Source organism: Oryzias latipes, chromosome 15 (assembly GCF_053564925.1).
Source record: "Oryzias latipes strain Hd-rR chromosome 15, Olatipes_Hd-rR_3.1".
Taxonomy (NCBI): Eukaryota; Metazoa; Chordata; class Actinopteri; order Beloniformes; family Adrianichthyidae; genus Oryzias; species Oryzias latipes.
In genome coordinates this window covers 31,375,841-31,391,075 of record NC_136251.1, presented here as the reverse complement: position 1 = coordinate 31,391,075, position 15,235 = coordinate 31,375,841, and the positions used below count along the sequence as shown (strand labels likewise).

The window sequence follows — 15,235 nt, the reverse complement described above, 5'->3', positions numbered from 1 at the left end:
GTCAAATCGGCGATCTTCAGGGTTCCCCTCCAGATGGGCCGCCTCCCAGAACACGACGGGTCAGGGAAGGGGTCGCGACTGCAGGTGAGCCAGTGGGGATTCCTGCTGCTGCTCAGCGTCTATAGATGATCCTAAACATTTATTTCCATATTTAAGGAGATTGTTTCACTAAGAAAGGCCGTCAGGCAAAAAACAGCAAATAAAACCACTTTATTCACTGCAAATATGTTCAAGCACCCAAACGTCGCCGTCAGCTCAGGAAGTTAATGAGTTCTTGAAAAAATGCTGAGAGTCAAAAGCTTCACAGAGGTGAAAACAAGCATTGGGATTTCAGGACTTCAGGACTGTGAATCTGCGTTTCAGGAAAGCTGCCCTGCTGTCTCACGTTCGGTCAGCTCATCCCAACAGCAGCTCCAGCTCTCAACCGTTTGCTCTAGAACATGTACCATGTCTACTCTTGGTATAGGAACTTTTGCGTGTTCCACGTCACACGGGTGTCATCGTGTCCAGGAAAAGGAGACTAGGGGGTGTGTGCAGTATCTTTATTAAAAACAGCAGGAACATGAAAACATCAAATACAACACTGCCTTAAAGGGATGAGGAAACAGATTCAAATGTTCTTTTTTCTTTGAATCTTCTGGAAAGTGAAGAGGATTTCCAGGAGATGCTGCTGAAATGAATCAGATCTTCTTTTCCAGCATCAGAACGGAAGCAGGGATGAAGGATGGAAAACACGGGGTGGGGGGCGTGGAAAAATCAGGAAAAAGAAGGAAAGGTGAAAGATTCTCAGACTAATGGATGAATCAAAGCATGCGACTGTGGAGCTGCAGCTCGGTGAGACTATGAGGAGACGCAGCAGAAAGCACTTTCAAGGACAGACGTGGACTCAGCGGGAGGCCGGCCTTCAGGAGCGGTAAAGCAGGATCCTCTCGGCGCACTGCTGCCCCACCAGGCTGGCGTACTGCTGCACCTCCCTCTCGTCGCTGGCGCCTTTGCGTTTGCGGCTGTAGGTCACGTAGGGCATGACGGCCCGCCGGTGCAGCACCAGAGCTCTGCCCACATCCTTCAGCGCCCGGCTATCTCCTGCAGAGAAACGGGTCATGGATGTAAACAGGGGCTGGCGTAGAACCCTCCACCCCCATAAACTTCACCCTCATCGTCGCCAACCCGTGAGTCGCTTGGCAGAGGAGCGCCGTTGCTCAGACAGCAGTCTTACCCCCCCTAAGATCTAATTGCCCTGAAGTTGGAGTCATGGCGGTCTGCTTTACAGTTTACCATCAAACTGTGCGTCACGCCATCCGCTTCCATCACAGCGACCACGAGGCCCAAAAGGTCAGACGAGGGGAGAAGAGCCCAAAACGACGAGCCCTGCTCTGACACTAAGGCTACGTTCACACTGCAGGGCTTAATGCTCAATTCGGATTTTTTGAAAAAATCCGAATTGTTTGCTAGACCGTTCACATTTCCAAGTAAATCCGAACTTTTGTGATCTCCAGTGTGACCGTGACACGACCCAAACGAGACCCGCATGCGCAGAAGCCAGAAGAATACTCAACGGTGAACGACGTCACTTATTGTTTGCGGAGCAAACGTTAACAATGGATGTCAACAACAGTGTTGTCAAAGAAGGCAATCTGTGTCATTGAGGCTACGTTCACACTGCAGGCTGAAACGACCCAATTCCGAATTTTTTGCCCCTAAGGGCCCAATTCCGATCTTTTCATGACAGTCTGAATGACACAGATCCGATCTTTTCAATTGCGACCCAGGCCCCGTGGATTTGCCGTCCTGATTCCGAATTGTAGCCGTTCTTTTCAATTGCGACCGCCGTCTGACCGGCCAGGCGACTTGATTCCGAACCGTACGTCATCGACACGCAACAAACGTCATCATTTTGCGTTGAAGTAGGCGGGAACGAGAACGTAAACATCAACCATGGTGGACGATGCTGCTGAGACCAGTCAGTGGAAGGGAAGGGAGGTCACGGATTGGATTAATATTTGGGCTGATCGCTCTTTTAAGGCCAAACTCCAGGGCTCTTATCGCAACTGGACGGTTTTTGAAAAAAATTCCAGCTAAATGGCAGAGCGTGGTGTTGAACATTTCCTGCGATAACTTTTTTTTCTTTCTCCCCTTTCCACCGTGCTCAGAAGCGCGGGGGACCCGAGGCGATCCTCCTCCTCCTCCCTGTTCTGATCCTTAGATTCTCCAGAACGGGTTAATAAAGAGTCCATAGCATTTATTCTGGGGGAAACCTTCTTTTATTACCGTCCTCCGTAACACACAACATGAATGCGCGCCCACACTGCCCCCCCCCCCCCCCCCCCCCATTCTCTATCGCGGCACGCACTTGCACACACACACACACACACGCGGGCGCGCGGCCCCAACACATACACATTCCTCTTCCACTACAGTGGGTCCAGACGATCCCGACTCCATTGCCTTCTTAAAATGAGTAGATTGTAATTGTGCTGCTCCTTCGTGAAAATAAATTTAATATTACAAAAAGAGCTCCGCTTTTGACAACACTGTTGTTGACATCCATTGTTAACGTTGGCTCCGCAAACAACGAGTGACGTCGTTCACCGTTGAGTGTTCTTCTGGCTTCTGCGCATGCGGGTCTCGTTTGGGTCGTGTCACGGTCACACTGGAGATCACAAAAGTTCGGATTTACTTGGAAATGTGAACGGTCTAGCAAACAATTTGGATTTTTTGAAAAAATCCGAATTGAGCATTAAGCCCTGCAGTGTGAACGTAGCCTCAGACTGTCATGAAAAGATCAGAATTGGGTCGCTTAGGGGCAAAAAATTCGGAATTGGGTCGTTTCAGCCTGCAGTGTGAACGTAGCCTAATAAGACCGCTCTGGGGGGGTGGGGGTGGCGGGCAGGAATAGCTGACCGAGCCAGAATACCCCGAACATACTAAAGGCAGTTTTAAAAAAAAGCTCATTTTCTCCAAATGTGAAAAGTCTAAGACTGATGGTTCAGTTTGTCCAACATCTGAAAGGCCACCCCCCCCCTCCCATAAAAATCCTGGTTTTGCAAACTGCCTTCTGATCCATTTTTGCCGCTCTGCAGACGCTGCCACAGCTAAAAATGTCATAATCATAACTGAAAGACGATCTTGTTAAAAGCTGCACCAAAGTTTGTGCTGAAGAACAAAAGATGAAAAAGGATTTTTCCATCAGAGCGTCTGCCTCAAACGGAGCTAAAAGGAGGAAAGGTTCTGCAGATCCACCCGCCTCTGCAAGGTTCCCATCATGGAACCAGCATTTACAAGCTCACTGTAAATGAGAGAATTATTTATGAGCTTCTATTCATGAAAACCAGCTGAGTCACACAAAGGGAATCAAAGATCATTTCAGCCCTGATCACGTTTGAGGATCCAAACATTTTCTGGAGCTTCCATACGGATACGGAATGAGGGCTTCACGTTCAGGAGCGCTTCAACGTGCGCTGCTTCCTCGCCGCAGGCCTGCAGCGTGGTCTGGTGTTCCTCATCAGGGCTGCCAGCCCACTCCACCACAGCAAAGTCTCGTTGTGAGGATATTAATGAGTGCAGGTTTTCCAGAAGGCGCTGGACAGATAAATGCGGCTTGCAGACGTCTTCTTGACAGCAGCGGTGACACTAAGCAGAGGCCTCATCTTTCTCTCTTCGTCTGGGAAATCCAAACATCCGCTCCTCACATAAACATCTCTTCTCCCTTTCACTCACTCCAGCTTCCTCCGTTCTCCTCTCATTTGGAGTGGCTGCAGATCCCGTCACCGGATGTTCGGTGACACACCGCTCTGGGGCCGCGGCTCTGTCGGGTTTGGGTTCAGGGGTCGGGCTGGCGGGGGTGGGGGGTGATGAGGGACACGCCTGCGTCACACCTGTGTCCCCCTTACTCACCCTAACGTGGTGTAGAAGTGTTCCCTGAACGCCTCTCATTGAGTGGTCTACCCCCTTGATCCTTTACCTGCGTGCCCCCCCTCCCCCGCAGACAGCTCGTTAGGACAGGTGTGGCTAAAGCTGCGTGGTCTCTGCCTGTCAAACTCTGAGAGACGCTTCGCCTGCGCTGAACCGCTCAGACCTACTGTACGTTTGTTAGAGGTCACAATGAGGCGCTCCCCCCCTCCGTGTGTCAACGGGGGGGGGGGTGTTATCATTGTGAGAAGAGCGGCGTGTAAACTTCAGATTAGCCGTCTTAACACACCTCATTACAGCTCTGCTCTGACGGGCCGGCTCAGTGACCCGAATGAGGCGTGGACTTCAGCGGAAGAGGCTGGAATGCTGCCTTCTCAGGTCACATGAGGCTTGACGGTTTTTCTGTTCCCTGTCGGAGTTACACTCCAGTTTGACAAATACAAACCCAAGAAATAAACGTTTGAAACGTCTGAAAATTAAAAGACTTTAATGATCACAGTGATATGTATTTAGTTGAAAGACAAACCTCCCGTTTGAGGTCAAATCCACAACTAAGTGTTAAACAGCAGCTCCAGAAGAGACATTTCACTCCGCCTCAACGCTTTTACACCACAAGGGCAGTAAATGGGAGCGGGGGGCCCCTGCAGCTCCCCTCCAGGACTTTAACTGACCGGCCTGCACAGTAACCCGCCGCCGTCTGCCTTTCTGGTTGACTGCAGTTCAGCTGGGCACCAAAACCGAGATGAGCAGCAAACGCTGGGAGGTGTCGACACTGTGTTTGGAAAGCTAAGCCTGAAATAAAGCCCAGACGGGTCCAGGATCAACATGCCCCGCTGGAGCGGGGGCACCGGCAGAACCACAGAGACAAACCGGCGCTGGCTACGGTGAGAACCCACAACTGTGGGACCTCCCGGCCACAGGCGTGTGTTCCCGCGCACTGATTGGTGGTACAGCAGTGCCTCCAGCTAAGCTGTTAATGGCAATGCTGTAAATGAGTGATTATGAGCTATTAAGGAGTTTGTCTTTTCACCTGGGTTTGGTGCTCCAACCAACACTTTAACCAGCAGGTACCTTAACTAATAAAGTCCAGTCCAGAAAGGGCTTATGATTATGGAAAGAATAACTGCTGACCTTTTTTATTGTTTGTTATCTTTTGCTGATATAATCAGATCCTTTTCTTCTGTCTGGGAAACAGTTGATTCTGATGACGTCACAGTGAGAGAAACCCCCAAAAACAGATGGGGCCAAAATCTCTGATGGGTCTCAAGAGACCCAAAACCAATCCAGAACAGAATTTTTTTCCCCAAAAATGTTTTAAAATTATTATGGGACGGCTATAAAAACTACAGCTTGGCGGCCATTTTTTGGAAAATGTGGAAAATTTCACATTTTTCACACAATATGGCAAAATTTTTGAAGCAATCTTCACAACATTTCACACACGCCACCAGGTAAAGTCTATTACCACAACCAAGTATTGTTGACCTTTGACCCTAAGTACAGGTCATCACCTTTTCCACACAAAAAAGTTACCAGTTATGAATTGAAACTCCTCCTAGGGATTTCCATCCATCTCCTCCTAACCTGGATCATCATCAGGAAGCCACTTGGAGGAAATAATGTTGGATTTAAAATGAGCAGATTTTGAACGGCGTTGGCGTGGCGAGCTCTCGTAAAAGCTTTTACTGGAATATTGTGAAAATGTAAAACACAAATCGTTGACCGGAACAATGTGACATACGATTCAAATGCGTTAGGAATGTGGGCGTGGTCAGCAAGAAACATCTGTTGCCAAGGAAATCCAAAAGTTTACTTTTGACGATTCTTCTTAAAAAATAAATCCATCGACCTGTCAACCAAAACATGAAATGCTTTCTATGGAGGTCAGTCAACACAAAAGAAAAAAAGGTGTTTTTTAATATGAATTTCTCACCTGCAGGTCATGCGGGGGGCGGGTAGCGCCCGCCGGCCGTACAATGGCGCTCACAGCTTCAATTATGGCCCGCAGCAGTCGTTTTATTTTGAAATGTCTTGCATGAACAATGAACAACAATAACTTATCTTTTAAAGGTGAAGTTTAAAATTCAACTTAATCAGCTAATCTGATTCTACCAGCAGGAAACGCATGAAAGGAACACAAAACTAATATCAAAGCTCCATTTTTCACCTTCTTTGCAGATGTGACCTCATGGGAATCAGGTTTTGCTACCAACTCCCTCATTCCTCCTCCACATGAATCACCTTATTTTCTCTTTATCTCTTCATTCCAGCTCAGAACCAGCAGGCAGCTTCATTCTACCTCGCCTCTCCCACCTCCATCTTTCACTCCTAATATTTTGGACAATTAAACAGAAGTTTGTTCCAGTCCAATGATTGAATCTGGAGGAACTTTTCGACAGTCCGCCGTCGAGCACAAAGGAGGAGAGTCAGCGCATCAGAAAGTACCTGCATCCGGATCCTGGTTGAAGCGGGCGTAGCGGGAGTCATCGAGCAGCGCTGTGCATCTTTCTATCGGTACCCAGGCGTAGGTTTCAGGGCAGAGGAGGTCTGACGGCCGGTACTGCCCCTAAAAAAGAGAAGTTTCATTCTCATTTGTACCTGCTACACCTTCAAAAAGCTTAAAGTACCATACAGTGTCTTCCAGCCTTTAATGAAATATTTACACTACATCATTTCCTGTGGGTTACATGAAGCTAAGGAACTGAAGGCCACTTCCACACACAACAGTGACTGGTGAGGGTTGAAGGCCTGACAGGATGTAAACAGACCTCGGGGTCGAGAAGAGGTTTGAGGCTGAACTCTTTGTTTGATCTACGCCTCTCCATGTCAAGAGCGCCGTCTGCGGCGCCGAGCGCCAGGCATAAACACGGCAGCATTTTGTAATGTGTGCTTGTCAAAATGGGTAGGAGTCTGTGCTTGACCTTACATTTTGGACGGAAAGTAAACCGCGCTGAACAGAAACAGCTGCAGAACGGAGAGAAGGATGAGGAGAACAGAAAGGAGGGAAGGAGAATCAATTATCAGAAAACCTGCGTTCTATCACATGGCCCCAAACAAATACAAACGGCTGAGAAAGCTCTGTAAACAGTCAGGCGCCGCCATGGGCCTGCTGGCCCGCCTCAGCACACACAACAATATTTAGAGTTTATATGACATTAAACTGCAGGACAAAGACTGCAGCATCTATCTGCAGCACATTTCATACACAACTGAGGTCAGAAGTGCTGATAATTAAACGCAAAACAGTCCTCACAACCAAGTATAAATAAGCAAGATAAAGGAAATACCATCTACAGTCAGCCTGACTGTGACCCATCAGCTCTAAAAATGTTTAAAAAAGAGACTGACTTCTATTGACTATAGTGTGATTCATATTTAATGGCATTATGGATCCATTTTGACTGATCAAAGTGTTCCCTAGTGCTCTTTTAATTATGATTCCGAAGCTTTTAGCCAAAATCCAAAAAGCTGTGTCGTTTTCTGGGACATGCTTTCTGCAGAGCAGCATTAGAAACTCACCTCTGAGTTGCTGTTGGGACCATTGGCACAGAGCAACCCCGCCCCCCTTCCACTCCCCGTTGCTGTGTTCCTATGTCAAAAATATGATCTTCATCTAACCGTATTGTTTCATCTGCTCTGGATTCACAACAATTTAAATAAAGAAATGCCAGAAATGCACTTTTAATCCTAATTTACCGCATCAGAAAAATGCCACAGGAACAAGTTTACACCAAAAACACACTTTTCTCTTTGTTTTTAAGAAAACAAAGAGACAATACCAGCTCAAGAGGCCGACGAGATGCTTTTAGTGTGGCTGCTAACAGACGGACGGTTGTGGAATGAACCAGAGCTGCAGCGGATGCAGCAGCATCGACGCCCTGAAAGCCTGCAGCTTCCACAAAGGCCAACAGCTCGAGCCTGCGAGTCTCACACTCAGCCTCACCTGTATGGATTCATTCAGCACTCAGACGCGCCCCTAAACAAAAAGCGCACACCTGGGTGGCACAGAAACACTCAGCCTGAATGTGGAGGAGAGAAGCCAAACAGAGGTGTGAAAGGATCCAACAAACACGAAACATTTCAGGTCAGAGCAGCTCAGAGTTTTGTGAGGGTTTCTCTTGTCTGCAACAAAAGAAAAAAAAAGGATTCCAGTTTTCTGCAAGTCTATACTTTAGTGTTTACAGATCACAATGATATACGAGACACTTTGTTATAAAGTTTCAAGGAAGAGATTTCCATCTAACCAAAATTATACACAGAGCCTGGTTGTGGCGGACACACAATTCCTCAATTCTCCCCTGAAAAGAGGCAGGATGACAAGAACGACGGGACGCAGATTTTAGTGGTCTGGATGGAGGAGAGAGGAATGAAAGGAGGAAAAAACTCGGTCTCCACCATGCAATCGTCAGCTTGTTTTCTTTACTGGACTGAACACGAAGGCTGAGCTCATCGCTGACTTGCTCCATCTTGCCTCGGTCCCTTCCCCTTCTTGTTTGGAAGGAAACCACGGGTAACTTGGAGCTTCTGTAGCTGCTCTATTGCCCTGCGTTTTCTGTGTTTGTGAAGGTTTCCGCTTTTTTATCTGGCAATAACTTACAGCTGACTGAAGTAATGTTGCACCTAATTTGTTGGCAAGATTTCTCAATCCATGATCCAAAAAAGTACAGAAAACAAACTAAATGATCAAAACAGGTTTGAAGCCCACAATGGCCAAAAAAGACCTTTTTTGGTTTACTCCATTTTCCACAGTATAAGGCGCATTTTTTACATAGTTTGGTCAAGGGTGCGACTTATACTCTGGAGCGACTTATGTATGAATTTTTAAAACAAATAGGCTCACATATGTGTTATTGTCCCACTAACAGCCACTAGGGGGCAATGTAGGTGCGTGTATCAGTATTTGCTACTGACAGCAACGCAGAAGAAGTGTCATCCAGAACAAACATGGAGGTGAATCGGATCATTCTCCTGCTGCACCTTATGATATTTTCCCGTTTCGCATGCAGACAATTTTATTCTAGTTTTTAGTTACTCTGACAAATGCGGGACAACAAGTTAATACGGCTACAGAAACACAGAAGTATCACTGAAAGCGCAGTCATTCAGATGCAGTAGAAGGTTAAGATTGATGTCAATGAAATAAAAAAACTGAAGGAGCTTTTGAACCCAGACATGGAGACGTGATTCCTGATGTTTTTGTGGAACTCTTCTGCCTCCTCTATGCATTGTAAACGAGACATACAGAGATACATCTCTATGTAGCCATGAGGCTAAGAACTTGATGTAGCTGATCTAAACCGCAACAGGAGCGTCTAGCTTATGAAGGCGTTTTTGGACAAGAACTCAACATCAAATTTGACGTGTTTGAAGAAAGGGGGAACACAGGTGAATCATATTCTGTGTGAATGCATCATTAAGCTGGGCTTGCTGAATTTGTTCAGAAGTATCACATTTTTCTACCGAAAGTGCGATACTCCGGAGCGACTTATATGTGGTTTATTCTTCTTTATCAGCCTTTTTTTTTGGCTCCTGCAACTTATACTCTGGAAACTCCGTCCGATTCCCTTTAAACGTCTTCCACGCAGACTGATGTGTCAGCGTCCCTCTCATGAGGAGACGGAATCGGCGGTGAAGAAGGTGACCGACTGACTCTGAAAGGCTCAGTTAGTCAGAAAAGTCACGGGAGGATGAAAAAAAAAGTTTCAGTTGGCCACCATCAGATGAATATGAAGACGGGGGGAAAGAGAAAATGAGGTGCAGATGAGCGAAGCGATGGTGTTTAACGCTGCTGAGGCAAGCCAAGGCGGGGGGGGAGCCGAAGATAATGGAAAACAACTTGGAAGGAAAGAGGAGAGGATTAAGACGACAGGGAAAAAAAAGCTTTTTTTTTGAAGGAATCCCGCTAAACAACATGTGATGGTAACTGTTTATATCTGATGTTTTACAGTGTTTTCCAAATGAATGAGCAGCAGTCACTGTTTACAGAACACCAATCAACCTCACTTCCCAATGAAAATGAACTTTAACAAGAGAATGACTCAGCTTCATTTAAATAACAGGCCGCTTCAGTGTAAACAATTGCAGCTTCAGTCATTGCAGCTAAATAAACACAAATCTCTGCTGGAGTTGATGTACAGATCTCCAACACTTTGCAGATGTTCCTCGCTCGGCAACAGTCATTCCTTTCAGCCCAAGCAGATCTCGCACAGAGAGATAGCGGTGACCTTTATCACCAAGCCAAACGCTGTGGCTCCTCCCACTCCCTTTGTTCCCACATTTCTGTCGGTTACTCACACCTCATGACAGTGAACGATGCCGCACACTCAGACCTGGGATTTATATGAAAAGCAATGTGTCAAGAGCCATAAACGGGAATGCACCAGTGCAGCTGAGGAATCCTCATGAAAGCAAACACCTCTCTCCCCTTTTGATTCGCCCCCCGACTCCCACTAAGAAGCGGGAAAACGGGCTCGGCATGCGTGGAGGCCGCTTTTTGAAGGGCCTCAAACGTCTTTTTCAGCTTCTGAAAGTGATGAAAATTTGTCGAGCGTGGAATTTACTCATCAAACACAATTTCTGCACACTTGTGTTGTGACAGATTTCAATTTTAACACCAATTTATTCGGTTTTGGTCGACAGATCAGAAGAAATGACACACTTCACGGTTCTGGCAGCGAAGAAGACGACTACAGCAGGTATCAGAGACAGAGCACACTTATGTTCTGCTTTCAGCATCAAATGATAAAACTACCTTTTTTAAGATGGCTTTGATTCACCCAACCAAACAGCAGAGGCGAGGAACCACTTTACATCTGCTGCACACTTCATATTTGAAACATTTCAAGCTGAGCTTGCATGAAGTCTCACTGCGTGCTTGTTTGCACATGTGCACAAAGCTTCAGCGCGCGACTCTTTCCGTGTTCAAGCATTAGATCACATCTGAACAGGAGAGATCACAACCGTAAACTCCGCTGAGCTCCTGCATACATACACTTAAAGACAAAGGCGTTTTACAAATGAAGTGAAAAAGCTTTTATTTTGAAAATACATACTGGATCTCTGAAAGTGGACAAACGGAAATCAAGTCAAAGTAAGGCGACTTGATTTTTGTGCGATGTGTTCTTAATCTGCTGCAAACTATTTTTTACTCGTTAAGATTTCTAGCCTTGTCTTTAGACCGTCCAAATATTTTAGCAGGTTTAGAGGGTTTATCTCCACCAAAATCAACTTTTTGAGCGTTTAAAGTGTATTCTAATGTTCATTCCTCATAAAAACAACAAAAGTGGTATTTTGATCCATTCACACATCGCTGAGTATTCCTCTAAAAACTGCTCTCTGAGCACCAGCCCCTCCTAATCCATAAAAATAAGTGGGTCTTCACATTGTGACATCACAAAGTGAGGAACCGCCCCTTCCAGTAAGAGTCTGCACTGCCAGCCCCACCCCCAGGCTAACACACACACACACACACACACACTTTCTGAGTGGAGCTAGCAGTGATCGGCTAAATGCTTTCATTGTACAATAAGCACATCAATCTTTGCAAGACTTTAGATGTGGTTTGTTTTGGTGGGAGAAACGCAGACACGCTGCCAAGGCCGACTCTAGGATGATGTCATGAAATGGGCGGCACCCACAAGGAGAGAAAGGCGGAGCCCCAGAGATTGAGACGCCTTAACTCTGGGTAGGAATATGAGCTGCAAAAATAACTCGTATTTCATTAAAGATCCTTTTTTTAGTGTGCCAAAGGTGATATCTGATCAAATGCAAGGATATAATTTACGCTGAAGGCTTAAGAAAAGCAGGATATAACTTGGTTGAACTTCTCTTTGCTCTAAATCACCCCGGTGGGGAACTTTTTTGTCTCCTTTAGAGCTAGGATCTAGAAGTAAAGAAATTATTATTAAAGTTAGTTTAAGTCCTGTTGATCCAAACGCTTGACAACAGAAAAAACTGGTATAGGAATCAAAAAAACTTACATTTCAGTGTAATTTTCGGCTCAGTTTTAAAGAGGTCATTTTAAAGTTCAATACTTGTTGACATGGACTGAAATTTATTGTTTATTTTTGTCAAAACAAACATTTTCATTTATGTTTTAAGAATAAGTGTTTTGAATTTTATGAGGATTTATTAAGATGGACAGACTTAGATTACCAAGATTCTCATTTGATTCAAGATTTGTTTATTGTCATTCCACACATAGTTTTTGCAGAGAAATACACAGGTGAGACGAGATGTTGTTTCTCACTAGCATTATAGTGCAAGAAAGCAGCAATAATAATAAAATAGCAATAATCTGGGTCACATTTTATTGTAAAATGAGTTTCTCCATTTATTACACTCGTTTTTTGACAGTTTAATTGTAATAAACTGCAAATAGGTTAATAAAAACGAAATAAAAATACAAATCATTTGTTTAGAATTAGCCTAAAAGTACTTTTCCTTTTTTTAGTTAGCTTTTTTAGCTTTTCTTCCCTTCTTGAATGCATGTGTGGAACTCCTTGTTTCTAGATTCTAAGATTTCTTGGTTAGTAAAAATGCTGGATGGACAGATCCTTTCATTACTTTCTAGTCATTTTCTTCCAAGCAAGAACTAAGAAAGCAGACAAAGAGGCATAGTGTGACCCCAAGGCAGGAAGGCCTAACCTTCTCAGGCCCAGGCCAGCACTCTGACCCGGGGGTCACGCAGAGTCAGTCTGAGTCTAAAACCAATAAACAAGCCCTGAACCCGACATGGGTGCTCTGTCCTGCACACAGCGCTCTCATTCTGTCATCCTCACAGAGCGGTCTGCCCAGACGAAGGGGCCTCCGGCTGCTGACGGACAGGCGTAAACGCTGCAGCTAGCAGAAACACTTCTGCAGGTAGACAAATGACAGCGACGACGAGGCTGGACTAAAGCTTTCACTGAAAGACATGTCAAAACAAACAGCTTTTTTTATGGGGGTGGGGGGTCCCCATGCAGAGCTACTCTCTGCACCTCTATGGCCATAAGTGCTGAGACTCAGTGCATCTGTGCAGGAGGGGCTTGAACATGTCTGAGGTCTACATTTGGCAAGATTTATGCTAACCGCTGCTGTTTAAACACTCGGGGCCCACCAAAGCCTTTTCACCCAACTCAACACATTACCACAGGATGACTTTCAAATAAAGCTTCCAGGCTGGCTAAGTCTCCCCCCCTTGGGCCCCCAGACAGCCTCTACAATTCCTTCCACTCACTCCGCTCTGTCCCAGCACTCCCCAGCTATGCGTCACAGCCCTGCAGATGACAGGTTAATGAGGAGAAAATATTTTTACAGGATCACATTTCCACCAAGCCTTGAGAAGCGATGGCAGTGCTTTTATGGGCATCAGCTCTCAGACCGGGCACTTTTATCTCTTTATCTTCCCTGGACTTTATGGACAAAGTGAGCTGTTCTGCCTGTCCAACACTGACCACACCATATTGATTTGCAGCCAGGGCCGCAGCCCCAATCTCAGGTTTCAGACCCCAGCCCGTACTGCTGCAAAGACAAACGACCCTCCACGTCTGCACTTCAGCTGCGTTTATGAGCTCTGCTTATCAAAGTCTGGCAGAAAGAAAGCAGACGGTTCAAGAAAAAACGCTGCAGCTGCAGAACTTTTGAAAACAAATAGTCGTGGCGCTAATAGCAAAGCAAACACCTCAGGCTGGCAGCTGGAGGTCCCTGGATCTGCTCAGCGTGACACAAAATCCAAACTCTCGATTGTGCCCCGGTGACCTTAAGAGCCCCCCCTATGGTCCTACCCCTCTGTCCACTCCACCTTCAAACTCTGTCCCAGCAAACGCAGTGAGAAGGTCTGACCCGACCCCCTGAACTCTGCTCCCTCAGTCCCCGTCAGAGCTCCTCCGGGGAGATGCCAAGCAGTGGCCGCCCCCCTCCCACGCTGTAACCTGTTAATGGTTTGTTAAGAACACAAGTCTGCTGGAGGAAGAAACGACCAGAATAAAAGAGGAAAAATGTATAAAAGTGTGCAGAAACGTTGCAGCACTGTTGGTGGTCTGCTGTCGAGTTCAATCAAACAAGTGTTTCTGTCAGAAAGTAAGATGGGGGGAGGAGAAGGAGCTGGGGGGCAGAAAAACAGCTTTTCCTAATAAATTTTGATGAGAGGTGGACTGGAAATGGGTCTGAGTCAGATTATTGCTGTGGGCGTTTGGTCGTAGCACAAGGTGCTCCTGGCAGAAATGGAGGCTTCAAAATGACAGTCGTACACCAAAGGAGTCTTTTTACCCCTTTATAATGGGACGTCCTGCAGCAAAGCCAGCCAAGAACATTCTGAAAACCTGGATCCAAGCTATGAAAAAGTACAAATATGCTCCTACCATGTTAAACCAAATAAAGGAAACGATGTTTTATCTGTACATGGAATCAGTTGAAAGCTTCTTTAGACATAATCAATCTGTCATCTTAACCACCATGGCGGCTGCTTTATGGAACGCTTGTTGAAAGAAGAACAGAAACAAAAAGAGGAAAAATAAGCTTGCTCTGTGCCCGGGCCTGCAGCGTCTACCAAGTGTGAATTCCACGTTCACACTGGAGCTCATTGGAAACTCGTTACAACCCAGAAGCTTCTCCAAGTCTTAAAAAAACAAGTTTTCCAGGTTTTTACCTGAAGCTCATGCAGCTGAAGTCTAACAAATGCCTCGAATGGTAAAAGTGGTTACGAAACAAGAAATTTAGGGAAAGATGATTTAAAAAAACTGAAAAACACATTTACGATTTCATATTATATTATAAACAATAATGACACCAAAAAAAAGTTCACGATGCACCAGAACTATCCTATAGTCCCACTCCAGTCATGTCTATGAACGCTCCCCCAGTGGTCTTTAAATTATAATTATAAAGCTTTTAGCTAGAATCTAAAAACCTGTGTGGCAGGAGTCAGAAGTTCACCTCTCAGTAAACCTGCAGTCCTTTCCCATCATGCCTTTGTTCACACCCTCTCCGCTAGCCTACAGCCCCTCACACCCAGTGCTGAGGGTAGGTGCAGCAAAGATGGCAGCAATATCGTAGCTATCCAGCTAGTTTAGATCCAGATTCCAGCTCAGACCAGGAAAACAAAGAGGTTCATGGATCAATTGGTCTGCAGGTGGATGATCAGAAAGGGGCGGAGCTTGGAGCGTATTTTCTATGTCACAAATGCGATTACTTTTTTTGTCTGCTTCTGATTAACAGTTTGAATAAAGAAATACTCAGAAATGCTCAATTGTCTATACAAATGCCGTCCATCCTCAGAAAAATGCCACAAAAACACACAAAAAAACAAAAACACGAGTGGCTCTTTAATAGAAAACATTAAACTCTA

The 15,235-nt window shown here is 45.7% G+C and overlaps 1 protein-coding gene across 5 annotated transcripts in view; it reads right to left on the bottom strand.

Moving 5' to 3' along the window:
• Positions 1-528: 528 nt before the first annotated feature.
• Positions 529-15,235, bottom strand: part of ate1 (arginyltransferase 1) — a 46,602-nt gene continuing 31,895 nt past the window's right edge. For 4 of the 5 annotated variants that reach the window (XM_078931615.1, XM_004077495.5, XM_004077494.5 and 1 more), the window contains 2 exons: positions 6,355-6,475; positions 529-1,083 (listed from right to left, as the gene is read on the bottom strand). In XM_078931615.1, coding sequence (XP_078787741.1) covers positions 905-1,083; positions 6,355-6,475 — 300 coding nt within the window. In that variant the 3' untranslated portion in view covers positions 529-904. Of the gene's footprint in view, positions 1,084-6,150; positions 6,238-6,354; positions 6,476-15,235 lie in introns of all 5 variants that reach the window. The other variant, XM_078931617.1, reaches the window with a different exon arrangement.